At 58.2% G+C, this 27,992-nt stretch overlaps 1 protein-coding gene across 1 annotated transcript in view; it reads left to right on the top strand.

Annotated features, from left to right (window-relative positions):
* Positions 1-271: 271 nt before the first annotated feature.
* RXRA (retinoid X receptor alpha) overlaps positions 272-27,992 on the top strand; it is an 88,371-nt gene continuing 60,650 nt past the window's right edge. Inside the window, exon 1 of the mRNA XM_057409165.1 lies at positions 272-582. Coding sequence (XP_057265148.1) covers positions 555-582 — 28 coding nt within the window. The 5' untranslated portion in view covers positions 272-554. The remainder of the gene's footprint in view (positions 583-27,992) is intronic.

Below are 27,992 nucleotides of genomic sequence, written 5' to 3'. Positions count from 1 at the left end.
CCGCTACCCCCATCTCCGTCCTTATCGTTACGTGTCCCTATTTTCCCATTACGTGTCCCTATTTTCCCATTACGTGTCCCTATTTTCCCATTATGTGTCTCTGTTTTCTCCCCTTTCCCACCGCTTCAGCAGACCCCGCGGGCCGGGGCCGGGGCCGGGTGGCTGCGGGCGGGCGCGGGGCGGCGCTGCGGGGCGCGGGGCGGGCGCTGGCGGCGGTCGCGGCGCTCGCTCCCCCCCTGCGCGGGCCCCGGCGCGGAGCCGGAGCCGCAGCCGGAGCCGATCGCGCCCGGCGGAGCCCCGCGGCCGAGGGACGTTGTGGGGAGTTTGCAACAACTCCGCGGCCTCTGCGGGGCCGCCGGTGCGGGGCCGCCGCCGCCTTCCCCGCCTCCTCCTCCTCCCCTTCCTCCTCCTCCTCCTCCCCCTCGGGCTTTTCTCCCCCCCTTCCCCTCCCTCCCCGCTCGCTCTGATTCCGCTCTCCTCCCCTCCGCGCCCTGCGTGTGTGTTTTTCGCCGCCGCTCTCCGCCGAGCCCCTTGGCATGAGTTAAGCCCCAGCCATGGACACCAAACACTTCCTGCCGCTCGGTGAGTTTTGTTCCGAAAAAGATTCTCCATTCCTGCGGCGGGGCGGGGGGGGGAACGCGGTTAAATAACGTGAACCGAGCTGCGGCTGGCCTCTTCCCCCCGTGCCGCGGGGTGCGCTGCGCCCCTGCCGGGGAATGGGGGGGGTTCCCGGACCCCCGGGGGGAGCCGGTGTCAGCGCCGGGCAGGCCCGGGCCCCCCTCTCCGCCCTATCCCGGTTGTTGGTCTTGTTTTGGTTGGGTTTTTCCGGGCCGGGCGCGCAGCGCAAGCGGTATTTTCAAACGGGGCAGCGGGGCTGGGCCGGGGGCGTCCCCCCCCGCCCCAACTCGGGGCTCGGCTTGCGGTAAGGGGGGGGCGGCACCGCGCAGCCTTCGGCCCCCCCTTGATTTGCTCCATCGGCTTCTTTTTTCCCCCCTTGCCTCCCTGTCCGCGCCCGTGGGGACCCCTCCGGCGGCATCGCCCCTCGCCGCCGGCCCCAGCGCTCGGGACCCTGTGCCCCGGTGTTTTCCTCTCCTCCTTCCTCCCCCTCTGCTTCTTGGTTACATTTTAAAGCCTATTTCCAGCTGGAGTTTGCCACTGTTTCGGTGCCTGAGTCAAGTCCTGGCTTGTAGGGGCGAATGCCTCCTCGCGTCTGGCTTTCGGGAGCAGCGAGATTGCGGAGCCCAGCCTTGGGGTGGGGGGAAGAAAAGTTTTGGCCAAGTAACCCAGCGCCAAGTCCAGGCGAGGGGGGAGCGGTTCGAGCCCTGCCGGCTCCAGCACACTCCGTGCTTGGGCCACCAGCCTCCGGCCGAGCGAGCCCAGGGCCCCCAAGAACATCCATTGCCTAGTGAGAGCAGCCCTTCTCTGGGCTTTAAATCTCTGCTCATCTCTGCTCCCCCGCGGTGCTGTTTTGTTTCTTTATTTCTTCCTTTTTTCAGTGTTTGTTATTTTTTGCGTGTTTGTTTAACAATTGCAGTTTTAGTTGTTCCTTTCCAAGAGTAGAACAAATACAAACAGCACCAGATGCCCAGCCAGCCCTGTCCTATGGGACTGCCGGGCTCTGGGGGCTATGGCTGGGAGAGCCTGGGCTGGCAGGGCTGTGGCAGGGCTCTGGCACCTTCCTCGCCTCCTCAGATGCTGGTTTGGCCGTGGTGTGCAATGTGCCCGGGTTCACTTCCCCGGAGCTGTGGCTCTGCTGCATTATCCCTTGGGAGCAGGTCTGGCATTCCCAGTCCCACCGACCCCGTTTGGGTGCCTCCGGCGCAGGTATTGCGGTCAGCACAAGCACACCGAGGCAGAAGGTGCCTCTTGCTGCGCACAAGTGGTTCAGTCTTGGGGGTGGCTGCTTTGAGTATTTCGGTTTCCTTTGATGCTCTTGTCCAGATCCCTGTGGATAGGGGCAGGATCAGGCCCCTGCGTTCTCTTCCAGAGCTCTCCTGTTACGCTGTAGATGATAAATAATGGGCTGTGTGATTATATTAGTGAGGTTGGTCCCGACAGGGGGAGAGGGGCAGCACGTGTCACCTTGCTGCTGGCTCGGGAAGGGTTTTCACACTGGTGCGAATGGAAAACAACTAATTTATCTGCTCATTTATCCATGGATGTGTGTAATGGGGGTCTGAGCGTCCAGAGGAGAACCAAGGCAGGCACCCCAGGATGGGGGTGCTGGGTCAGGGCTGTAACTTTGTGTTGCTGGCTTAGGAGAAAATCCAGCCCTTTTGGGGTGTGTGGTCTGGGCTTGTGTCTGCTGCACGTGGGGCTGCTGCAGAAGTGGCTCCTGAACTTTATTCACTGGGCTTTGGTCCCTGATTAGTGGCAGAATCAGCTTTGGTGTGAGGGCAGTGGGTTCTGCGGGGTTTGGACGGGGAGATGCGGGTCCTGCCCTGAGCAGATTGAACCTGAGGGGGTTTGAGCAGGATGGAGAAGCGAGGGTGAGCAGAGACCTTCCCATAAACCAGAGTGGAGCTGGGGGGGCCTCGGTGCTTTGTGGAGGTTGAATGGTCCAAAACCTGCCGGGTCCTGACTTCACAGAGTGCCAGGGTGTTTCACCAGCCCCGTCCCATGCCACGGCTGGGAGCTGTGTTTGCGAGTTCAGGGGGAGAAAAGAGCCAAGCTCAGAGTTCATTTCTCTGCACACCAGTGTAGGCCTGAGCTGGAGAATGGGAGCAACTGGGGACCAAAAGCAGGCGCCGTTACTGTGTGGCCCCGTCAAAATCTCAGCTGAGTTTGGCATAAAAAGGGTAACCTGGGGGAGGTTGTGCCAAGCGCTGCCCGTGGTTATACTCGGATAACCCCGCTGAGGTCATGGGGAAGCGTGGCCAGCGCTGGCACTTTTAATAGTAGTATCTCATTTTCCTGCTTGTCCCGGGAGCTCTGGCGGGTGCCAGACAGAGAATCCTGTGAGGACAGCGCGTTCCCCTACTCCAGGACCTGCCTGTGTGCTGTGCTCCTGCATGGAGCAGGTACCACCATGGCTGGGGTCAGGCTTCAGCACCTCAGGGTCCTGCAGATGCTGCCTTGGGAGCTGTCTGGGCTATGGATCTCCCTTTACTAGGCTTTGAACAATGGGGATGTCTTGCTGTTGCTCCTGGGGGAAGGCGGTGCTGTGCCGAGTCTCCAGGAGGAGGAAAATCAAGGAAAAGCCATTTCTGTAGTGGTTGTGAGGCTGTGGGGATCCACATTTCCAGCCTGGTGGGTGCATGGTCAGGCTTTGCACAGGGCCAGGCTGTGCATGATGCACAAACCGGGGAACTTGGTTCTTTGGGAAGCTGCTGGTTCCCAAGGCTCTGCGATCCTTTCATTGCTTCGTCTTCTCCTTTGCACACTCCGGTGAGGAGGTGGTGGCTCCTGGGGAGCAAAAGGGGATGGTGAGTTCAGGGAAACCCTCCCTGAGGCTCAGCTTCATGGGGGGAAGAAGCACTTAATGAGTGTCCGAGCTTCCCTGCCGCAGGTCAGCTCGCCAGGTTACAACCCCTGGAGCCTCTTCCCACTGTGTGGCCGTGCCAGGGATGCTGCAGCTGCTCAGGATATGGGGTGAGAACCGGCTGTGCACGAGGCCAGGCCGGGAAGCAGCAAAACAGCCCCATGTCCAGCGGGGGAATGACCTGGAGCGTGGGAGTGGGAGCAGGAGCATCCATGAGACATCTCCATCCTGTGTCCCCCGCCTTGCCACTGCGTCCGGGATGCAGGAACCCGGGGCAGGGTGGTGGGAGCCTGTGCCTGGCTGAAACCTCAATGTGATCCTTGATGCAGCTTCTTTTAGCTTCGGAAATTCACAGCTGGCATGAAATCCATTGGGAGGAGAAAGCCTGAAAGTGTCAGGGCTTGTTTGGCATCCCTGGGAGGAAGGAGGAATCCTCTGCCCCACATCCCGAAGCTGCTGGAGCTGCTCCGGAGAGGGGCCTTGTAGGAGCAGGAGATAAAGTGTAGTCACATCCTGGTCTCTTGCTGGAGCAGAGTGTAGGGCTCGACCTCTCCCCATTGACATATGCAAAACAAGCTGGGAAGGAATTTCTGCCTTTTCCAGTTTCTGGGCTGTGACAGTTGAATGAATCCTGTGTGGGTCCCTGCGCTGGGTCCGTGTCATCCCACTGCCTCGCAGAGAGCGTTTGTGTTTCTCATGTTTGGGGCATTTTGTTTGTTTAAGAGAGCGCGGGGGAGAAAGCCACAGAATTTTAGTTATTCCTTGCAAATATTATTATTGGCGTTTGGCTGCTCTTCGGAGAGAAGAAAGTCAAGGGGGGAATCAAAACATTTCACTGGAAAATGCACCCTGGCTCCGTCCCACCGCGGCTCAACAAGAAATGTTTATTGAGAAATGGGTTAAAAACCTTTCTGTTGGAGCATTGTCTCTGGGAGCTGGGATGGGTTCCCATATGCTGGAGCCACCCGGCTCAGTAGTTGGCTCTGTTGTGTTGTTGCAGGATGGGTATGAGAGCAAGCAGACAGCGGAGCTGCGGATGCCGCGGGCAGGGGCTTGGGGTGTTCTCTGGTCCTGCCTCTTGCACAGGCTGCTCCTTCCTACCAGCATCCCGGTGCCTTTTGGCCGGGGGGAACCGCGTGTGAGCCTGGGGCTCCCATGGGGCTCTGGGCTGCCTGGAATCACCAAATCATTCCTGCTATAAATATCCCCTGGCCCCGCTGCAGGAGGCGGCGACAGTGAGGGGTGGTGGCCCCTGGTGAGGGGCTTCACCGGGGCGATGGAGCAGGGATGCTGAGGGGTCCCTGTCCCCTGGCTGGGCTGCTGCTGGTAACCAGAGCCAGGGACACCTCCAGTCACTGCTGGCCAAGTGCTGGGTAGTGCAGGGACCTTCCCTGGGAGCTGGGGAACCTAATTGGGCTCTAATTAATCCTGTTCTCTGGCTCCGAGCCGTGGCGCGTCTGCCCGTGTCAGAGCCCTCGTCACCTCCCTTGGACACGCGGCGTGAGGGGATGCTCGGCACAGCGAGGGGATGCTCGGCACAGCGAGCTTGCCACCGGTGCAGGAGCCAACCCAGCAGTTCCATAATTGCTTCCAAAAAGGCCCAGGTGGGCTTTCAAAGTCAGCAAAGCTGCAAAGCAATAGGGGAGGCAGCCTGGGTGGTTTTATTTTAATTGATTTTGTCAGGAGTTGCTGTATTTTATTACAGTGAAAGACGAGACTCTGGAATAACTTTGAACGTTTGACACGCACACAAAAAGCAGCTTTCTGACATTTTCCTCTTTGCTTGTCTTTTATTTTCTTTCTCCCCTCTCCTCCTCCTCAAAGGGAAGCGTGTGCCTGGGGGGAGGACGGGAGGAGGGAGGGGTGGTGGTGCCTCTCCAAAGGCTGCTCCGACATCAAGGCAGCGCAGAGCAGATGAAATAATATTGCAAATAAGGATTTAAAAGCCCTACAGAAGGATCCCCACGCGCGCCAGCTCAGGCTGCTCCGAGATCTTCAGACAGCAGCAATTTAGCCTGGGAAAACGCTCCCCGGTTGAGATGGAAACTGGCTGCGAGAACTTGCCTTTTCTGACGACGTTTTGCTTCGGAAAAGCAAAGCAAAGTCAGGGAAACCACCTGAGTTTGTGTTTGGAGCCGGAGCGTTTCAAAATGGAGGGTGTCCTCCGAGGCAAACAGGGAGCGATTCCCTCGCACGGAGGGGAAGCAAGGGCTCCGGCGCAGCTCCCTCCTGTTTGACGTGCAGTTAAAAGCTAACCCAGTTCAAACGGGCCCCTCGTCACAGCGCGGTTGTGTGGGGTTTCCTTTCTGTCACCGGGATCCACAGCAGTAGTTGCAGGGCTGCACCTCCCGGCTGTAGCTCTGATCTCGGCCCCAGCTCTTGGCTCCTGCCTCCGCAGCACCAGGGCACGATCGTGCCTTGGGAAGTCAGAGCCTGCCCGGGTGAGACGGGCTCGGGGGGGAAACTGAGGCACTGGGAGCGTCTGCGTGAGCAGGGAACGGGGCCTGGGGCCGGGCGGTGTGAGAGCTGGGCTGGGAGCAGATCCGGCTGGGATCTGGGCTCCACAGGGCTCCTGTGGGTGTCGGAGGGTCCCGGTCCCTGGTACCCAGAACCCCCCATAGCTGCTTTTTGGCCTGGGAGCAAAGAAAAGCTCATAGATATGGTTGTGTGTAAGCCAGGAGCTCCCACACCAGAGGGGAAGGAAAACCCACCCTCAATACTTGTTCTATTAAGCATCGGGAGAAGGGCTTACGTCCCCTTTCTCTCCAGTGGAAGATGATTCCTCTCTTGGCTTTGGTGGGTTTGGGTCTTGTCTGAGCCATAAGCCCTTCCCTGGGTGGCATTGGCTGCAAAGCAGAGAGAGGAAAGGTGCCCGACTGGTGTTTGTGAGCAGTAAAATGGCAACGGGATCCCCCCTGCCTGTTCTTCTCTTGGCCTCCTCTGTTGTGGAGGTTTGGTTTGTTTCGGCTTTTGCAGACTTTAAACACAAGGACAGAATTGTGTGGAAGCTGAGGAAGCGCTGGGGCCCCCTGAGTTTTGCAGCCCCTCGGCACCCAGAGCAGTCCTTTGGGCTGGGGCTCCAGGAGCGGATCGGGGAGGGATGCCCTGTCTCGTTTCGACTGTGCCACACTGGGCGTGAAGGCAGAGACGCTTGATTATTGATTCCCCAGTTTTGGCTCACAAGTAAGTGCTGGAAGGTTGTGTTTTCCCATGAGCTCTGTGGGCTGCTGCAGGACGGCTCTGCTGTGAGCACCAGCTCCTGTGTGCCCACCACAGAGTCGATACGAGGCGATGGCAGCGATGAAGGCAGAGCAGAGGAGAAGCAGGAGAGGGACTGTGCTTCCAGCTGGAATATACTCACATATGGGGATGTGATGGAGGAGGCTCAGTGGTGGGCAGTGGCACAGGTACAATCTCCTTCTCCTTCCACCTCCTCTTCTTGCTGTCCTGTTTGTGCCATGAGCGGTGTTACCGGGTGTGGAAGCTGTCCGGAGGGGCTGTGGCCCTGTGACCTGGGGCAGTTAATGGTGTATCAGTTTCTGGTTGTGCTGGAGGCGTTCCCTTGTGCTGCGTGGGGAGACCCTTGGCCCCGTGCTGCTGCGCATCAGTGGTGGGGGCCTTCTGGAGACCCCGCACCCGGGAGGTGCTGCTGCAGCCCATGGGAAACCCCCACCTCGCAGCCCTGCACCCGCATGGCCGGTCCCCTCCTCACCTGCGCTCCTCCACGTGTGACTTCCAATTGCTGATGGGAATCCAGTGGGATTCCCGGCGCTCCAACCCACCGGGCTCCAGCTCTGCGCCTTCCCTTCGCGTGACAGAGCAAATCGCCCTCGGGTTCATCCTCCCTGTTCCTAACTGCTGCTCCCTGGGTCTGCTCCCCCCGCGCGCTCCTTGAGTTATAACCCATCAGAAACGGTGGCTTAGGATTTGATTTAATTTCCTCTCTTTTTATTCATTTATTTATTAAGAACCCCCATTTCAGCCCAGGCTCCCAAGCGTCGGGCTGGGGAGGGGGTGCAGCTCCCGCTCCATCCCAGCACAGACCCCGTTGCGTGCATGTGGCTCACAGACAGTGAAATTGCACCCTAGAGTTATAAAGCAATTGTCTGGCTCAGCAGCAGGATGAGCATGAAATGGTGCAGAAAGCAACTAAATAAAATTGGGTAAGGCAGATGCATGGAAATAATGACATCTCTGTGCTGCAGTCAGGGCGCTTCTGCTTTCTCACACACGCAGATAAACTTTTATAACAGGCTTTGCATTCATTTTCCCAGGAATCTCTCCTGGAATGGAGATGTGTGTCAGTGTGGTGCGAGCCCTGTGTCCCCTTTCCCATGCATCCAGGGCTGCCGTGCCGAGCATCGCTGCTCTGTCCCTGTGTCCCTTGATTCCAGAGTTGGGGTTTTGCGCTCAAGCCCCAAAGCAGTAACCTTTGTGCCTTCAGTTCCCTTCGGCTGCGGGGGCTGACCGCCGTGTCCCATCGGACTGGACAGGAGATGCTCTCCGGGCCTGCTCTCCCTTTGGAGTTTTCTCCTTTGTTCCCCCCAGGATTATGGCAGTTGTAAGGATGGGACCCTGCGGGCTGTTGTGTGGAGCTTTAGGAGATGTGAGCAGGGATGGAAAACCCAGGTCAGTGCACCGGCCATGTCCTGCATCCCTCCTTCCTGTTAAGGGCTGTGGAAGCAGGGACACCCGCTCCCACCCTCTGCATTTATGTGGCTGTGCAGGTTAAAATGCCCCAGACTGGGGGCCTGCAGAATTGATCCAAACTGCGATTCCTTCCTGGTGCTTCCCCAGGCTCTGTGCTGCTGGAGGAGGAGGAGGAGGCTTCAGACGATGCCAAGGCTGCGCTGCAGCAGCAGAGCAGGGAGGTGCACGCATGCAGGAATCAGTGTGAAGGCATAAATCAGGCCGGGAGTGAAAGGTTAAAGAAATCCAGAGGAAGCAGAATGATGTGTGCGATGGAAGGGGGTTTCCTGTACCCACCCAGGCCACACGGGCTCCCTTCCTGTCAGGGAACCTGCGAGCAGCACAACTTTCTGCACCCCTCAGCACATCGTGGTCTCTGGGCGGGCAGGATGAGAGTGAGCTGTGCTGGTGGGGTGCGAAGGCTTTGTGCTCTGCCCCAGCCTCTGGAGGTGGCTGCAGGATGCCTGGGAAATGCTGGAGCCGGTGGTGGGGAGCAGGAGCAGAGCTTGGGAAGGGCAGGATGCGATGACCCATGTTGGAAGCTTTGCTGCTGCCCTAAACCCCATCCTGTGCACTGCATCCTTACTGGGGTGGTTTACCACAGGTGATCAGTGCCCTGTGCTCCTCATCAGGGACTGGGCATCAGAGGTGGCTCCGGGAAGAGTTAAGATTCAGGACAGTTACCTGCAGGCCCCAGTTAAGCGCTTAGGAAGGCTTAGGCTGATCCCAGCCCGAGATAGCCTGGCCCCAGGCCAGCAGATACCCATTGTTTGCAAATGTCAGGGACTGTTATCTAAAGAGGGGTTCAGAGCTGGGGGCAGGAATCCCACGTGCTGGGGGAGGGGGGCTCTGCTGACCTGCTGCAGTGTGTGTGTGTGTGTGGGGCTGACCCTCTGCAGGGGCTTGCTCCTCACGCAGGTATCAGGGCAGCAGCCCAGGTTACTCCCTGCCAGCAGGTCGTGGGAATGGGGTCACAGATTTGGTTCGTCGGGGGTTTTGCCTGCTTCAAGCTGTATTTGTCTGGGGCTGTGCTTGGAGCTCAGGGCAGCCCTATCTCGGGGTGTCACCATCCCCTTGGGCTGCCGCAGCCCGTGGTCCCCCGTGGCAATGTGCTTCCCTTTGGTGCCTCACCTGTGGGGCAGGTTGGGGCTGTGCCGTCGGAGGCCACCCGTCACCGCGGGCGTTGTTCCGCCCGGGCACTCGCCGTTCCCATCTTTGTTGTCTCCCCGCCTGCGCTGTGATCCCATAGCGGCCGGTGCTATCCCATGGGAGCCGGGGCTGGGCGGGCACGGGAACCGCGTCTGGCTCCTCCAGCGAGGTTTCACAGCCCCGAGGTGCGCGCAGGAAATGTTGCAGGGCAGGGATTTCTTGCAGCGAGCTCTCGATGGCAGATAACAGCGCGGTGCCCGTCTGAAGCCCTCACCTACGCCAACGGGAGGCTCCACCTCTCCCAAAGGCAGCGCAGGGCATGTGGGGCTGATCCAGGCGTCCTCCCGGGTCTCTTCATTGGAGCGGTGGTGTTTGCCCTGGACGCGGCCCTAAGGTGCAGCCCCCCGGGGGTGTCTCAGCAGCACCCGGTGTCGGGAAAGCCCGAGGGTTCTTCTCAGGGATGCACAGGCAGGCGAGCCCCAGGAGCTCGTTGTTCCTGTTGCTGGGTGGTGGAATGGCTTGGTGCAGCGCCGGCACCTTTTCCAGATGTTCACCGTGTGTCTTGCTGTGAGAAGGTGAAGTCCTGAGTGTACCTTGAGGGAGCATGTGGGAGAAGGACGTTCCATCCAGCTCTTGGCCCTGTCAGTAGCTGCAGCACAAGAATGTTATAAGGAGCCATTCATCATTGCAATTATTTTATTAAGAGTACACAGTGTGCTTGGGAGCTGGAAGAGAGGGAGCTTTGGGATGTTTTCAGCATTATAAATACCGGTTGGATACATCACCCAGCGTTAAAAAATGGTGTGTGTTGTCGTGGGGATGGAGGCTTTGCAGACAGCCTTGGAGAGCAGAGCCGGGTGCCTGTTCCCACAGGGAGAGCAGCATCCTTTTCCCCTGCATCTTCCTCAGGACCGGCGGGGAGAGAAATCTGCATCTACCCCTGTGCACAGTGTCTGGGGGGGGGGGGAATCTGTGTTTGTGGGTGCCTCTTAGGGGCTGGAGATGGGCGAAATGGGCTCCTCAGGGCAGCAAAGCACTGTTACTGTCACACAGCCCCGACCCCGCGCTGCCATTGCTGCCCGTGACCTCGTGCCACTGGACCCCAGTGCTGCTCTGAGGTCCTGTCATTGCGTCCCATGTGGGACCTGCGTGTTCTGGCCCTGGTGGCACCCAGAACACTGGTGCTGGTCCCACTGCAGGTCCCACATGGGCTGGCACCTCCGTGGCGTTATCACAGCCGCGCTGCACTCGGGGTAAAGTCCACGATGGGAAAATGCCCGATGGACTTTTAACAGGAGCCCTGGGGAGAGCTGGCTCTGAGCCTTTAACTGTTTTGTGCCTGGGAAACAGAGCAGCGGGGCATGGGGTCAGGTCCTGCAGCAGTGATGGGCACTGCACTGTGGTGCTGGGGTCATCACTGCACTGCACGCCCCTCCTCTGGCTTTGCTACCACCCCCTCTGGGCACATCGAGGCTGCACCGGGGTCACTGGGACCATCCTCATGGACACATCCCAGCGCGGTCCCTGCTCTGCTTCCTCCTGGGCTCTCCCTCCTGCTGTGTGGCCTGAAAAGATGAACCCTCCCTTCGGGAGGGGTGGGCATTGCTCTGCAGCATCCATATCAATGGGAAGCTGCATCTGGAGGTTGAAAGGGGGATTGGCTGCTGCTGGTGTTGCTGTGCTGTGGCTGGTTTTGCTGTTCTTCAGGCACCTGCATGGAAGGGGGGGATGTGTGCATTTCATCATCTTCATCCTTATTCCTCTTGCCCTTTCCCTTGCCTTTGGTTTGAGTACTTTGTTTCCCTGTGAGTTGTGAGGGGGTGTGAGGGGTGTTTGCTCTGGGTGGGTCTGTGGGGGCTGAGCAGGTCCCCACTGCCAGTGATGCTGGTAAGAGCAGGATGGGCTCAGGGACAGGCCGTGCTTCCCAAAAGGAGCAGGGCTTCAAGGGGGGATATTCCTGCAAGCAGTGGCAGTGCAGGGTTTGTGGCCGTTGGGAGCAGCTCAGCATGGGACAGTGTCATTGACATTCCCAGAGGCTTTGCAGGGAGTGGGAAAGCTCCACGTGTGCCACAAGCTGTGCCCTCAGTGGAAGTGATTCCTGGGTGAGAAATTCCCACTGTGGAAGCCTTTATTACCGGGCAGAGCTAGGTTTGTTTTGTTTATCATCCATTTACTTGCCTTTGGAGGCATGCCCAGAGTTCTCCAATTCTCTGTGTGTGGATGTGTGATTTATTAGGATTCAGGGCTTTTTTTTCTCTGGTTTAATTTCACTTCCTCAAGCTGACAGCCCGCTTGAGCAAACTTCTGCTGGATGATTTCCTCTATAGTTTTAAAGGGACACCGAAAGAGAAAGAGGGGACGTTGAAACATGGTTGGTGATGGAGAAACACCGGGGCTGCAGTGGTGACAAACCTCAGCCCTGATTTCGGTGACAGAGGGTGAGGAAACGCCACAATTTCAGTTGTGGGTACTTGGAGCTTTTGGTAGCAGCACCCCGGGGATCTCTCTTGTTCAGTGCGGAGCCGAGGGAGCCGTGGTCCTGTGTACACCAGGGTGTGTTCTGTGCTCACTGCGTGCAAGCGGCCCATTAAGACCTCTGTGCGTGTCTCAAGCTCTGCCAGCTCCGGCTTTGGTTTCCTCTTTGGCTTGGCCTGTTCCATAGACATCAGGAAAAGGGATAAAAACATCCATGTGAGGAGCAGTGGAAAATGTAATTGCAGCCTCCAAAGGATGGGGAGCAGGTAGGCGAGGGCACAGCACCCATCGCTGCCGTGCGCTGCGGGTTTACGAGCCGGGATTGCACAAGGCTGACGTGGCTCTGGAAGCTGCTCCGACTGGGATTTGCCTGGGCGTTCTCTGGGGCTCAGCGCCGGGTGCGTTGCTGCCGATGCCACCCGCAGTGCCAGGAGGTGGTGGGAGCTGGGAGCGGGGCGATGCTGGGGTGATGCTGGGTGCAGGCAGGGACCTACGGAGCTTCATTGCACTCACGGTGCCTGTCAGCGTCACAGGGAGATTGAGATGAAGGAAAAGTTCCTTTCTCCCTGTCCAAGCTGTAAAAGCATGTGAGAGAGAGAGAAGGATTTCCCCAGGGATCAGCAGTGACAAAAAGCCTCTCTTTTGAAAAGCAGTGAGAGGAAAGAAGTGTGTCTAATCCTCCTGGAGAAAGAAAGGGAGAACATCCCTCAGCCGACAGCCGTCTGGGACCTCAAGGACCCGGCATGGATACAGCAATCAGTGCCTCTGCCCGGCCAGATCTTCTGTGCAGGAGCAGAGATGCTTTTTACTGCACAGGACCCAGGTGGACGGGCTGGGGGGAGCTCCTGGGACCCAGCCTGTGGGTCCCCGTGGGGCTGGGGCTGGCTGTGCTGCAGTGCAGGATGCGGGCAGCGGTGTGGGGCTGGGGAGATGCTGCTAGCTCTCTTCCCATCCCCACATTGCTCAGTCTTAGCAGAGGACCTGTGCTGGTACCCATGTGGGAGAGAGGCACTGATCCTCTTTTCCCTGCTACCTGTGGCCCTAGGGTGGAGGAGGCTGGGAAGGGAGCTGCAGCAGAGCCAGGAGGGACGCTTATCCCCAGGGTGGGTATCCAGGGGATGCTGCAACTCTTGATGGCTTTTTCCCGGTGATACAGGGGCGCGCAGCCATGCTGGCAGCTGTGTCCACATCGGTCCTCCCTTTCCTGGTACCACCGTGTCACCGTTTCCTCGGTGACAACCAGCAGCATCCGTGCTTGGCACAGGAGCTGCTGCGGGGCGACGGGGCAGGGATCCGGCCGCTGGTCCCGTGCGTGCGAGCCCCGCGCCGAGGCGCCCGGTTCAGTTCATTGCTGTTGTGGTTGATGATTTATTTTGAGCAGCATCCGCCCTGTCTCGTGACTTGGTTAAAAGCTGAAACACGCGGAGCAGTGCAGTGGGTGCTGAGAGGCGAGGGGGCCCTCCCCCGAGCCCCCCCGGCATTCCCAGCCCATCTCATGTGGAGTGGGGCTGCCCTGGGGAGATACAGCAGGAAAACACACTGGGGAAAGGCAAACGGCAGCATCATGGTGGAATGACCTGTCCGGCCGGGAGGGCGGCTCGGCTGGGATGGAGGGATGGGTGTTGGTGTAGGAGCCTCCGCACGCTGGGTCCCACACACCCAGGCAATGGGCCTGCCATGGGGCTGGGATCCTTTTGTAGGTTGTGGAGCTTGTGAGCAATCGTTTGTGTCTCCTCTAACTGGGTAATGGTGACCAACAGCCAGTGAAGGCCTCGTTGTGCTGAAATTTATGTTTAAGAGGCATCAACAAAGCCACCCAAACCCATGCCCCTGCAAAGGGAAACCCTCAGGGAGCAGCGGGGTGATGGAGCTTCTGCCACAGCCCTGCGGCTGCTTTGGTGGCTGGGGAGGAGAATGGAGCTGGCATCGGGGTGTACCCATGGACTGCACAATCTGCATCCTGGGACACAGCCGCCTGGGATGTGCTTGTGGTGCTTCTGGGGAGGATTCGGGGGACAGCACAGGTGTTTCGCTGTTGAAGTGTGCCAGCACAGGGCACCCCGGTGTGCGGGGAGCCTTTGGGACACTCGGGGTTAACACATTATCATGTCTCGGTGTCACCTCCTGCCTGGCCGCTCTTCTTGGTACCTGTGGGAAACTGGGGCTGAGATCTGAGGCCCATTCTGGGATGTCACAGCTGGTGCTGGGGTTTGTGCCCCGGCCCCGGGGAGGGCTTTGAGAACCCAGCACCCTCTGCTTTTGCACAGAGGGAGCGAGTGACTCGGGAGCCCCTTGCAGCGAAAGGGGAGCAGAAACCAGCTCAGGGCTCTTGTGAAAGAGCAAACCTGCCTAGATACCTGTAATTAGAGCGGGTGTTGAGGAATGAGGTGTGAATTCCTCAGTGGGCATCTCACCGGGAGGGAAAGCGGCACCTGCCGCTGACCTGGGAGCGGCTGGGGGGAAACTGAGGCACGGGGGGAAACTGAGGCACAGGGGGAAGCGGGGGTGTTTGCTGTGGGGAGCGCTGAGCACACGTGCACTGGCTCCAGGCTCCTGGTCCCACCTCCAGCTGCTCCTACCTGCAGCCGCTGGGCTGGTGCCAGGAGCCCGCAGCGCACAGCGGGGACCCCTGGTCACCCCACATGGTCCCTGTGGATGTGAGCGCATCCCAGTGAGTGTGCTGAGCAGATGGAAAAACAGAAAGGAAAAAGCCCAGCCCGACAGCACGAGGAAGAAATGCTGGTGTGTCCGGGGTGGATTAGTCGAGACTCCTTGCCGGATTCCTCCGAAGGGAGGTGCTCGCGCTGGAAGCCGGCCACCAGCCGGGCCTGCCGCATTTTTCCTGGATTCTCTTCCCATTTGGGGACTGAACTTTTGTCTGAAAAACATGTATTTTTAACTTGGGGCTGTCTGCAGCCTGTCTTGGTGGCGTGGCTTTCCCTGGCCGGGGTGGGAGGTGAGGGCTGGATCCTTCATCCTGGACCGGACCAGGAGGAGGAAGCGAGAGAAGGAAGGTTCGTTGTGATGCAAAGACCCTGGTTTCAGAAGGTGCCTCCTGCTTGCCCCATCGCCCGGCACATGCAGCAGCATGGAGTAATAGCACCGGTGTGTCAGGACAGCAGCAGCAGGGACAGGGACATCAGTGAGGAAGTTTGTTGTGAGGATATTGAGGGGAAAAGAAGAGGGTAAATGTCTTGTAAGGCTGCAGCCCCTGCCGCGTAGGACTGATGGATCCACATATGTGATTGCCTTAGAAACAGCCACTGAAGTGTGCGATGTTCTGCCCTTGAGCACTGCCAGGGATGGGGCAGCCACAGCTTCTCTGGGCACCCTGTGCCAGCGCCTCAGCACCCTCCCAGGGAAGAGCTTCTGCCTAAGAGCTCATCTCAGTCTCCCCTCGGGCAGGTTAAAGCCATTCCCCTTGGCCTGTCCCTGCAGGCCCTTGCCCAAAGTCCCTCTCCAGGTTCCCTGCAGCCCCTTCAGGCACTGGAGCTGCTCTCAGGTCTCCCCTTCAGGAGCCTTCTCTGTTCCAGGCTGACCCAGCCCAGCTCTGGCCACTGGGTGCCCTGGGCTGGCTGCTGGGGCACTGCAGCACCTCGGCTGCTCCTGCCCGTGCCTGGCAGAGCCGTAACGCGCTCACCAGGGCCGGGGAGGCGCGGCGGGGCTGTGTTTGTGCAGGGTTGCCAGCTCCGCAGGGTGCGGAATCGCTTCCGAGCAGCGGGACCCTGCGGGCGGGGTTCTCCTCCTTCAAAGAAACGCGGCCCCGTCTCGGGGCCATTGACAGCGAATGGGAAGCGGGAGCCCGGGATTGTTTCCTCGCCGGGTTCTCCCCTTTGTGGCTCACACACGAGTTTGTTGTTGTTGGCTGCTCCGGGGCCGTGGGCTTGTGCGCCGGGAGCCGGTGCTGGGCACTGCCTGTGCCCGTGTGGGTTTCACTGCGTGGCACGTATGGGTTTGGTGTCTGGATGCTGGTTGGGAAGGGCGGCCCTGCGGGGCGGTCCGGGGCTGCTTTGGGAAGCGAAGGGATGCTGCTGGTCATGGGGGGGTGCTGCCGGCACGGTGGGGATGAGCTGAAACGGTGGGGTTTCCTTCGGGGGGGCTGGCAGGGGATTTTCCAGCATCACTTCGTGCTTGTTCCCCGCTGCTGCCATCCCTGAGGGGCTGCACCAGGTTGGAGACCTGGATGGAAGTGCTGCAGCGTGTGGCAGGCCAGGCAGGCGTTGTGGTGTCCGTGGGGAGCAGCTCTGGCTCCCGGCTCCCACCCAGTGCTGTGAGCAAATGTTGTCCTGAGGATGGAGAGGGGATGAAGCTGCAGTGGTTGGGTGCTGCTTCTGCTGGGCAGAGTTAGTGTGGTCTCAGGTGGTGAGGGATGGGTGCTGAGTGCTCACTGGCCTTGAGCAGCTGTGCACAAATACCCTGTGGATTGCAGGGCTCTGCATGCCTAGCTGGGCAGGGCTTAAAGCTGGGCTTAGGAGGTCAAAACTAATCGGTTAATGGCAATTAATTAACTCCAGGGCACTTTATTAACTACTGGTGTTGGTGTGAGCAAGGTCCATGCAATTACCCCACCTTTACAGGCTGAGGTGTGGAGGAGCCGCGCATCCGCATCAGGGCTGCTCCTGTTGATGCAGTGAACATCCCTCAGGGTCCTGGGCACAGCAGGGTCACATCCCACCGTAGGCTCCTGTCTGTTTTCCTGGGGAAGCACACTGCACCCAAGGACTTCGGAGCCCACATGTCTCTACCTGCTCCATCCCTGCCTGTGTTTTAGGGGATGCAGCCATAGCCACGATGCCACCCATCACCCACATGGGCAATCTCGTGCCTGTTGGTGCTTTGCTGTGGTCTCCAGCAGCAGCAGCAGCAGCCTCTGTGGGTTGGGGTTTGCGGCAGGACTGGGGCCCTCCACTGGGTGTGAGCAGGGATGTGCAGGTACAGCTGTTAATGAATCACCAGGGCAGAACGGTTTGGCTCTTGTGTGCTCACTGTTTGTTTGCTTGTTTACTCATTTGGGTGGCCTGGGAAGTCTGTAGACATGCTGGAAAGGGCAATTGAGTCTGTCAGCTTTTGGGGAGGGTTGAGCCTCAGGGGCCCATTGTGTGGGGCTGATCTTGAGCCTCTGATCTTAAAATAGAAGAAAGGAAAGAAAAAGATGACAATAAAGAGGCATTTTCCCCCAGGCCAAGGGGAATAGGCTGCAGCAAACCAGCACTGGTGAGAGAGGTCGCCGGAGCTGCTCTGGATGTGGGGATGAGGCAGGGATTGATCCAGGGTCTGATGGTACCCACCAGTTCTGTGGTGGTGAAGGGGGGGTTTGTGGTACAGTGACCCACCCGGGTACTCTGTGTCCACAGACCCCCATGGCTGTGACACCTCATGTGGGGATGACCCCGGCTCCATCCCCGCATCCTTCCCCCTCAATATGATAAAGCCAGTGAGGCGTCCCTTCCATGGGCCGGCTCCATGGAGGCTGGATCCCATTCTGTGGTGGGGCTCTGTCATCCTGTGAGCAAATATCCTGGCTGTATTAAAATGCCTGGGATTTTCTAGTGAATTGAAGCTCTCTGAGCAGTGCCAAGAACAATTCAACAGCCTCCAAAAACAGCTTTCCCTGAGGAGTATTTGTTCCTCTTGCCAGGAGGATTGATGAGAACTGGTGGATTCAGGTGACTCAGCCCAGCGTGACCCGATGGTCTCATCCCTCACCGCTGTGCCATCCCATACTGTGCTGTGTCATGCCGTGGGTCCCACTCTCTGCACCCCCAGAGATGCTCAGCAGAGGCTGACACCTTGTGCAGGGCTTCTCGGAGCCATCCCATGTGTCAGCACTTTGTAATCTCTGTTCTCCTCTTGCAAAGGTGCTGACAAACTTGGGGGTGCTGAGGGAGGTTGTGCTGAGGGATGGCACAGGAGCAGCATGTGGTTGGCTTGGTCACCCCAGCAGGCCCAGGGCAGGGGATGGGAACCTGCTCCCATCATGGGAATGCTTCTGGCTGCTCCCTCAATAACAAGCCCAGTGAACGCTGTGAGCTGCTGTTTAGACCTGCCAGAAGCAGCATCAGCGCGAGGCGTGCGTTGAGGAGAGCTTCAGTCTCCGGGTGTTTTTGGAGGAGAAAACACACACACAGGAGGCTGTTTTCTTTTGGTTAAAACCTCTCTGTGATTCCCCCTCTCCAGCGCCCGGCAGCTCACGCAGGAGCTGGATGTTTATGCTTGGAGATGTTTTTCCATGCGATTCCCATAGCTCCGCTCGCGGGTTTGCGCCTGGGGTGAGGGGGAGGCGGGCTGCTCTAGCGCCATGTGATGGTATGGAATTAGCTCCACTGTGCATAAACGGAGCCTCCTGGGAGGTGCTGGGGGCTCTCCTCCCCTCTGCCCGCCTTGCTCCAAGCACTCAACCGCTTTCTCCCGTAATCCTTTGCCTGCAGAGGGTGAATTCCAGCCCGCGGTGGGAATTTAGGTCAAAGGTGCTTTTAGTTCAGAGGAATATGGTCAAATTAGGGCTCTCTGTGCCCGCCTGTGTTTGGGTGTTGGAAAGGGACCGGTGTAGGCAGGGCTGCAACAAGAGCTTGGCAGGTAAATGGTCAGATCCCGACCATCCTGAAATCAGGGCAGTGCTGCCTTTGCCTGCGGCAGGGCTCGGATTTCTGCTGGAAAGGTCAGAATTGGTCCAGAGTTGGTCTGCAGCCAGGGATGTGCTCCTGGCAGAGCCCCTGGGCCTGCGGTGTCCCCCTGAGTGTACCCAGGTGTGGCTCAGGAGCCTTCCTGACCTGGGGGTTGGAGGGATTAAATCATTTCCCTTGGGAAAAGAGGTGGGATCCTGCTGGTTGTGAGCTGGGAGCTTTACACTGAGTTCCCTGCAGTCCTGGTGAAGAGGGAGTTTGTTCCTGCTCATCCAGTGCCCCAGCTCTGCGGAAAGAGCTGGTGGGGTGCATCAGCCATGCTCCCTCTGGCTGGTATCCCGTGGGAGCTTCCTCTGGTCCTGTTTGTTCCATGGCTGCCTTTTGGGTCAGGGTGGGCTTGGTGAGGAGCAGGGCTCTGCAGAGGGTGCTGAGCCCTTTGCAGGATGGAGGCAGCAGCCCCAAGGCGCCTACTCCTGGAGCTGGCAGCTGGGGAGCGGAGGTTGGATGGAGACGGGTGTGATGTGAGCAGGAGATGCGGTGTGCTCCCAGCGGGATCTGTGGGTGACACCCCCTCGCTTTGGTGCTGATCCAGTGAACCAGTGCGAGCGTGGCTCCCAGCTCCTGCTCCCTCTGCAGCCGGGAGCGGGGAGGAGGCGCAGGGAAATCCGGCCCTCGCTGGCAGCAGGGCTGAGGTGTGGGGAAGGGACAGCAAGGATGTTACTGAGGGCTGTGGTTGAGCGCTTCACCCCTGGGACCTCTCCACTGAGCACTGGGCTTGGGCCAAAGACCAGCTGTGTTGGTGCCGGGGCGTTAATCCGCTCCGGTCCATCTCTGCCAGGCGGGAGCATCCCTGCAGCCGTGGTCCTTCTGCAGCATAGGGGGATGCGGGGATGCTCAGGATGCAGCAGGGCGCCCAGTGCTGCCCTGCTTTTGCTCAGTGCCACCCCTTTGAAAGCATCAGGGCTGAGCCAAGAGTGGGGAGGGAAAAGTCTCTTTGCTGCTCAGGCCTCCAGGCTGGCTGATGGCACCTTCCTGCTGTGAGCGTTCATCCGTGGATGGTTGCAAAGTGACTTGGAGTCATGGGGGGCTGATCCTGGTGGGGCTGTGGGACTGTCCCTGCCCATGACCCGGCTGGATCTATCTCCATCCTACCTGAACCGTGTGCAGAGCTTGTGGGCGAGAGCTGGGGATGAAGGGGCAAGTGCGGGACAGGTTCTTGCTGTAAATAGCCCGAAAAATAAGCTTTTATGAAGAAATACCTTAGTTGTTGTCTGCTGGCTTAGCCAAGCTCCCGCAGCCTCTTAAAACCTGTTTGTTTCCATCCCTACCATTAAGGCCATGTCTAAAATAAGAGCTGTGATTTCCAGACACTTCTGCTATTAGTGATAGGCAGGAACGAACCATTCAGGCTGAAATGAATTGTGCTGTGGCGTGGTTTGTGTTTTTTTATTGATGCATAATGTATGATGAGAAAAAGTGAAAAATAATTAAAGTCTGAAGCACGCTGCATGGATTCATTCATTGTGAATCTGGGTCAGCCGCCAGAGCCAGGGAGCGAGGGGGGGCTGCTGGAGTGGAAAAACAGGACCCGAGCAGCGCCGCGAGCACCGGAGCAGTCACCAAAGGCCCTTTTCAGGCAGGCTGGGAAATCCCACCCTGCATTGTGGCTGCTCCCGAGGAGGAGCCAAGGTTCCGTGCGGGGCCGTGGGGAATGGGGCCTGTGCTCCCGTGGAAGGGATCCCCTGTCGTGGGGTGGGGGCATGCACCGTGTGCTGAGCCAGCAGATCCATGGGGGTGAGCGACGGAGAGCTTGGAGAGGTGGAAGGGGCTGTGCTGGGCCTTGGGAAAGCTGGGGCTCAACAACAGCGTGATTCCAAAAGGCTCCGCTTGCCCTGAGCATCGCTGTGCCCTGAGCATCGCTGTGCCCTGAGCATCGCTGTGCCATAAGCGTCTGCATGCCACTAATGCAGCAGAAACAAGACTCTGTCTGTGTCTTCCTGTGCAGTCACAAGTTGCTTGGGTTTCGGTCCTTGTCTAGAACACAGCTAATTGAAGTGCAAAGAGTGTGGTTGGAACTTGGAGTCTTCCTTCCCTGTTGGCAGGAAGCACAGAGGATTCAAACCGTGCTTTTGTCCCGATTTAGGAGAAAAATACAGTACTTTTGGAATTCAGTTGCAAAATGGAAATTCCGCTCCTCCCCCTTGCTCTGTCCACAGGAAACACGGTCCAAATTGATCAGACTTTGCAAACAGTCAGCATTCATCCTCGGGAACTGCCCCCATCATAGGAGCATTCATCCTTGAGAAATGATTTTCTGACCCAGACAGATGAAGTGCTCTTTAGAGCATGGAGTCTCCATCCCAGTTCCCAACAGAACAGAGACACGATCCCAGTGGGAGCTCTTGAGCTTTCCCTTCAAGCAAATATTAATCCTGGCAGGGATGGGAGGACCTTCCTCCTGTTTTACCCCACTGAATGGCCATGTTAGCCTGGAGGCATGCGCCACAAACCTGGGTTCACGGGGCTGCTCCCAGGGAAACCCTTTGGCCTCGTGTCTGCACACACACGGTTCTGTCTTTCTCCGAAGATGCATTTCCTGCTCTCGCAGTTCTGCTTGTACCATGTGGAGACCATAAATAAATTGATGTTGAATTTAGATGCCTGTGTTGTAGCAGTGGGGATGATATAATCTGGCGCGCAGCAGACACGGCAGAGTGGGATGGGTTTAAGGATGGATATCAATGTGCATTGATCGCCCGGCTGCTGCAGCGCATGCAGATCCGCCTTTCCCTCCCGGTGAACTTCCCAGGGCACATCCAGCTTTGTGCTGTGGTGGTTGCAGGGTGGGAGGTTCTGTCAGTGTGGAGAGGAGCAGCAGATTGGAGCAGGGGGGTCCCTGTGGGATCAGGATCAGCCTGCGGCACACACTGGTGTGTCCTGGGGTGCTGTTTGCCTCTGTGATCTCCCTGTCCCTGGTAGCGGCACCGTTGCAGTTACGCTTCCCTCAAGGTATCTGGTTTCTCCTGCAAAGGCCGCCCTGATTTATTTCCAGGCTACGCAAAAGGGATGCTTTGGGGTGGGGAGTGCTGGGAAGGCACGGTTGAACCGGAGGTGCCGGGCTGTTTTCCCACACGGTGAGTGGTGGGGGGTGCAGAACAGGGGCTGGGGCAGAGGGAAGCAATAACGCGCCTGATTTTCCTGTGTGATTTAATAAAAATGTAAATTGGCTTTGGGGATGACTCACTGGGGAGGGTGGTGTCGATCCACGTTAATAGGTGGCTGGGCCAAACCAGTTGGGCTTTGTTCCTGCTCCTCAAAGGCAACTGGGATGGCTCCGTGGGGATGGTGAGCAGGGTCCGGGTACCCCTGACAGACACCCATAGAGCCCTTTGGGCCCTCTGGCCATGGTGTTTTGGGGCAGGGATGGGTGGGCAAAGCCTTGTGGCTTTACCCATTGTCGGTGGGTGTCTGCATTGGGACCCCAGCGCTGGTGGGAGGCAGGTCTCTGCCCGTAGCTGCAGGAGCTCAGGACAGGATTTGTCTTGGAGCAGGAGGGTTTTCCATCCCGCATCCTGCTGGGTGAGCGCAAGCGTGCCAGGACGCTGCCCTCTGACCCGGGTTCAGCTCTGGGCACTAATGGATTACAAATAACAATAATAAATTACAGGAGATGGGATAATCTACCTACTGTAATGTTGTATTACCGTGACTGTTAGTTATATACTAATGTATAATTGTATTACATCAGCTACATATGCATAAACCTCATGCTGCGGGGCCTCAGCCAGCCTTTAACTCTCTGTGGTTTGCGAAAAGACTTCAACCAGGGCTGGCTGTCCCATGTGGCACTGGTGGCATCCTCTGCCCTGGCATCTGCCCTGCTTTTATAGCCTGGTGCTGCTGACAGAAGCATCATTGCTGCATTGGGCTGTGCTGCCTAGCCCTTGGGGTACCTGCATCCCCGGCTCCCCGGAGCACGGATGGAGAGATGCGATCCTGAGGGCAGAAGCAGGGATCTGAAGGATGCTGGCTCTAAGGGATCTGTGTGTTTCGCCACAGCAGGTCAGAGAGAAGGGGGAAATGAAGCCCCCTGCCGCCCCTTTCATCCCTGGTCCCGTTAGCTTTGGCTTCACACCTCAGCGGCGCGAGGGATGGCTGCGGCGCGCGGTGCTGTGATTGCTCCCCAGCAGATACTTGGCGTGACCAAGACCCAGTTCTGTCGGAAGTAATGAAGTGCGAGCCCTTCCCTTCAGTTATTTTTAATGCGCTGAACCCTGCCATGGGTTTGCTCAGCTCTGGTGAATCCCAGCGAGCTGCCTGTTGTTTGCAGAGCCTCCCCTCATGCTGCTGCATTGCTCCTCATGGGGTACATTGCATTACTTGTTGGGAGGCTGGATGGATGCTGCTGGCTTTGGGCTCTCCCTGGTCTGATTAGCTCAGGTGCAGAAGCTTTCCCTGCTGCTGTGATTGGGATCGGGAGTCTGGGGCTATGGATCAGTGCCTATGCTGGGGCTGAAGCATCGGGAGGGATGGGAGATGGGAATCGTGCCCTGCTCCCTGTCCCGGCCCTTCCACCGTCCTGCCTTGAATTTTTGATCCCTTTCTCTCCTCCTCTCCCTGGAGCGCGAGAGGCAGAGGCAGGAAGCGCAGGCTCTGCCAGATGGCTCGAAATGCAGCATCTGTAATACTTTATCAGAAGAAATTACAGCTGAATCGCTCTCCCTGATTAAACAGCCTGTCCAGATCCTCTGCGAGCCAGCTGGACAGTGTCACCCTCCATGACAGGAGCTGGGGACAAGGAGCAGAGGGTGGCAGGAGGACATGTGGGTGCGGAAGGGATTGGACTGGATCCTCTTGCAGTGGGTGTGCATCCGTGGGCACATCCTTCATGGTGCCAACTCCTGCCCTTCGCTATCCCATGGGTATCCATGGGGTATGGAGATGAGCATCCCTCCTTTGGAGAGCAAGGGGGAAGGAGAAGCGGAGGAGTTGGTGTTTCCCCTCTTTTCCCCTTTAAAACCCAAACCCAGGGATGCCAAACCACCCCATGGCCTGATGGCACTTTGCTGTTGGAAGTTGCTGTGTGAATAGTCAGGGTGTGAGGGGCACTGTGGGCACCCAGGGCTGGGTGCAGCATCACCTCTGCATCCCCAAGGATGCATTAAAAGCCCCTGCACAGCGCAGGCAGGCAGCAGCATTGGGCAAGAGGAGAAACTAAGGCAGGGTGATGGGCTGCCTCTGAGGCCTGAAAACCCATCTGCAAAGCAAGTGAGGTCCAGAGCTGAAGCCTCTGAGCAACCTGTCCTCTGGCTCACCCTGCCCTCGTGCCTGCGCCGAGCGCCACGGCCAAAGCACAGTGCTACCGGTTTCAGTGCTCTTGGCGTCGGGATGACTTGTCTGTGAGTTCCCTCTGGCCGGTGGAGCGCAGGCGTGGACGCGGGCCACTGATTTCCACTGGTGCTGGTGGAAAAATCTCCTCCTGGCACGAGCAGGGGCCGGTTTCCCCGGCGGCTGCGTGCGGGGATGAGCTGAGAGGGATCTGCATCCAGGCGTATGGAGCCGTTTTCTTCCCTGATTTGCTGCCCCGGCACTTGAAGTGGGGACCAGATTTTTTCCTAAATGAAAACCAGGTGGAATCTGTGCTCTTCACTGCATGGAATTAACTGTAGGCTGTAGGAGGTCTGTGTATAAAACACCTTAAATAGAGGGAGAGAGGTGTTGAGTGTTTGAGTGGGAGAGAGGGAGATCTGGTGTCTGAGCATGGCCTGACATGGGATGCTTTTGGCCAGTGCTGCATCCCTATGCAACATCTCTGCCTCCCCATGAGGCCCACGGGGACCCAGTCAGCACTGGCACCCGCTGCAGTCATGGATATACTCAGCCCTGGTCTTGCCTCTGCCCTTGGTAGGGAAGAAACGCTTGGCCCAAGAAATGCACCAAAAAACGTATGTTTTCCTCTCAAATCCAGTGGGATTTCTCCATAAGAATGCAGGTGGAGCAGTGACTTAAGTGGTGCTTGGGGTCTCCCATTCTCCTGGGGCTCAGGAAGGGTTGGAGCTGTGGGGTCCTGCGTGGAGGAGGATGGAGAAGCAGCTCCCGGCTCCCACAGCAGCCTCGCGGGGGCCTGGGCCGGAGGAGGGAACCGTACACCCAGAGAAACATCATCCCTTTGCCTGCCCGTAAATATTTCACAAGCAGATTAAACATTTAAGCCCAAATGAGCTCTGCCATAAGAAGAAACCGGCTCGGTTTCAAGTTCTGTTTAAGTATTTTTCTTTATAATGTAGCTGTGTCAATTAGGAAATGACATTGCTATTTAAAATGCTGTTCCGTGGCCCTCTTTAATTAAGGCAGCGATATAATGCCAATCTGCTCTCATTAATGAATTTTTAACAATCAGGATGAGCGCTGCATGACGCACGGTTGGACTTGCAGCGCTGTGTTTTCTCTGTGGTGCTGTTAAAGGAGCAGCGGCTGGGCGGGAGGAAGGATGCTTTTCCTTGCGCAGCCTTGGCACTGGGATGAGCGGCTGGAACGGGATCCCGGGTGCTGTGGGATGGGTATTGAAGGGCTCCATCCTAGGGGGAGAAGGTTCTTCTAAGGCTGATGGGTGGCTTTGTGTGACCTGCGTGGGAGCACTGTGACAAAGCTGAGACAGGCGCCAAAGTCTTGCAGGAGCCTGAGCTGGTCACAGTTCCCTCCTTGTGCAGCTGGAACAAGGGATGTGAATGTGGTTGTGAGCCCAGAGGCCGCCCTGAGGGCCATGTCCTGCCTGGTGCAGCATGTCCTGGCTGCTCAGACCCTCTGGAGCCCTCGGAGCATCCCCTGGCCGGGTCTTCCCTGGAGACGTGCAGTGCCGCTGTTCTGCTGCAGTGCCAGGGCTTCCCAACCCAAACCAAAGCCCCACTCACAGCTCTTCCCATGAAACGTTTCCTTTTGGTTCTGACCAGGCTGGGCAGATCCAGAGATGCTCCCGCATCCCAGCTCACACCTACTGTCCCCGTGGCTGGAGCAGGGAGCCTTTCTCTGCACGGTCGTGATCTGTGGTTGCTGGAAGGGCTCTCTCTCCTCTGGTTCTTCCCTCGAGGAGGCAAAACAAAGCCAGGAATTTCTTGGGATAATAACAAAATTAGCCAGGTGTGAAAAGCACGAGTGCAGTCATTGCCATGGCCTGTTCTGGTCTGAGCTGATGCGATTTGCTTGCGCTCTTCTCCTTCCTCCCCCTTTCCTCTCTGACACCCACCCTTTGCTCTGTCCTCTCCCTGAGGACCAATGCACTATTGCAGAAGTGTGTGCCCTGTGTGGCATCCCTGGTGTGCCTGCTGCTGGAGCAGGGGCTGCAGGCTGGACTGAGGTGGATCGAGACCCGGCTGGGCTGTGCTGGGCTGGGCTGGGCTGCCGATGCAATGGGGATTTCTGTGACCCTGTCCCGGTGTCCCCCTGCTCACCAGGGCCCGATGATGCTCCTGGGCCTGCGCAGCCTTGGACTGACCCCGATGGGGCAGAGTTTGCCTGATGAACGCCCCAAGTTTGGCTTTCCAAGAGTTGTGTGTGGAGCTGGTGACCGCCCGGGGGGTCCGGGGCTCCCCCACCTCCTCCCTCACCTGCCGAAGCCCGGCGAGTGGGTTGAGGTTTCCTGGCTCCGTGTTTGTTGCCCTAGGGAAGAGAATTGAAGCCTGGAAACCATCTTGTGGGTGAAGGGCGGAAGTGTCAATGTCTAGGAAAACAGAGAGAAAATAGCAGCGGCGGCAGAGCCCCAGCGGGAGTCGGTGCAATTCCTCCTGGGATCCGGGAGAGGCAACGGGATCGTGTTTGCCCGTCCTGGTGTACGTGTGCCCGGGCACTGCTGGCACCGGGCTCCCGGGAGCGGGGCGGCCATCCCGGGATCCTGGCTCCATTCCCGTTCTGCAGGGCTGGAGCAGGAGGAATGCATCCACAGCGAGAGAAAAGGGAAAGATAAAAAAGGGAATATATTCTCTGATGATTTCAGGAGGAGAGAAGCAAAGGCGGCTTTGAGCTTCTGCCCAGGAATAGCCGGAGATCTGCTTGGAGGCTTACATCCCACTGTCGATAATTTTGGAGCTGAATCATCTGCATTTTTGCTGCTCCGGAGACAGTGTCAGGAACAAGCATCCCCAGGGTGTCAGAGGCACATTTTTGTGGGTTGACAATGGACCTGATGATGAAAAACATCCCAAATGACATCTAATGCAGACACCCTCCAAGTCTGGACTCTTGTTGCTCATCTCCAATTCAGACACCTCGCAGGGTGTGCGTGGTTGTTCTGCAGACGGATGGAGATGTGTTAGATGAGCTCATGTGGATGCGGAGGTGCTGGGGACTCCATCGCAGCCGGGGTGGGCAGCAGCACTGATTGGGCTCTGCTGTGGGGTCATGCTTGTGCTCTGTGCTGGACTGCAGGGTGCCCCGATGCTCCGGCTGCCCTGGCAGGCGCAGCCATGGGGGGAACCGGCTTCTCCCGGTACTGTGTATGTGCCTGGAGACCAGGGGTTGGCTTGGCAGTGCCCAAATCACCCTAAGCAGCACCCTGCATCGCCAACACTCACCCTTGCACCAGCTGGCACGAGGCCTGTGGGATGCAGGAGCGTGGGGGGATGTTGGGAGCCAGCCCTGTGCGCACTCTGGGCTGTGGGGTGTTTAAAGCCCACGAGCCAAGTGCCGAGGGAGAGGAGGAGGAGCGGTGGAGCAGGGCAGTCACAGAGCCACAGAATGGTTTGGGTTGGAAGGGCCCTCAGAGGTCATCTTGTTCCAACCCCCTGCAATGAGCGGGGACATCTCCAACTGTCACAGGCTGCTCAGGACCACATCCGGCCTCCAGGGCTGGGGCATCACCACCTCTCTGGACAGCCTGAGCCAGTGTTTAGCACCCTCAGTGTAAAGCGTTTCCCCAGGGGCTCTGCTTCAGCCGGTCAAGGGTGTCCGTGGTGATGCTGGGGCTGTCGGGGGATGCAGGGGGCAGCGGGAGCTGCATCACCAGCGCCTGTGGCCACCATCGGGGTCAGGCAGTGGTCACCGGCCTGCAGCCCTGCTGTCACCAGTGCCGAGGTGGCCGGAGCCAGTGCCCTGTGCCCACGGCACAGCTTGTGGTGGGAGCAGGTGTCAGAGCTGGTTAACATGACCTGTGCGATGGGGGGTAACCTGTGCAATGGGGGTAACCTGTGCAATGGGGGGTAACCTGTGCAATGGGGTAACCTGTGCAGTGGGGTAACCTGTGCAATGGGGTAACCTGTGCAGTGGGGGTAACCTGTGCAATGGGGGTAAACTGTGCAGTGGGGTAACCTGTGCAATGGGGTAACCTGTGCAGTGGGGTAACCTGTGCAATGGGGGTAACCTGTGCAATGGGGGGTAACCTGTGCAGTGGGGTAACCTGTGCAATGGGGTAACCTGTGCAATGGGGGGTAACCTGTGCAATGGGGGTAACCTGTGCAATGGGGGGTAACCTGTGCAGTGGGGTAACCTGTGCAATGGGGTAACCTGTGCAATGGGGGGTAACCTGTGCAATGGGGGTAACCTGTGCAATGGGGGTAACCTGTGCGATGGGGGGTAACCTGTGC

The sequence above is a fragment of the Pezoporus wallicus genome, unplaced genomic scaffold (genome assembly GCF_028554395.1).
Source record: "Pezoporus wallicus isolate ANWC-B61680 ecotype Strahan unplaced genomic scaffold, APGP_CSIRO_Pwel_v1 contig_8341, whole genome shotgun sequence".
NCBI classification, from domain to species: domain Eukaryota; kingdom Metazoa; phylum Chordata; class Aves; order Psittaciformes; family Psittacidae; genus Pezoporus; species Pezoporus wallicus.
The sequence above is the reverse complement of the archived record's forward strand: the minus strand, read 5'-3'. Positions and strand labels throughout refer to the sequence as shown.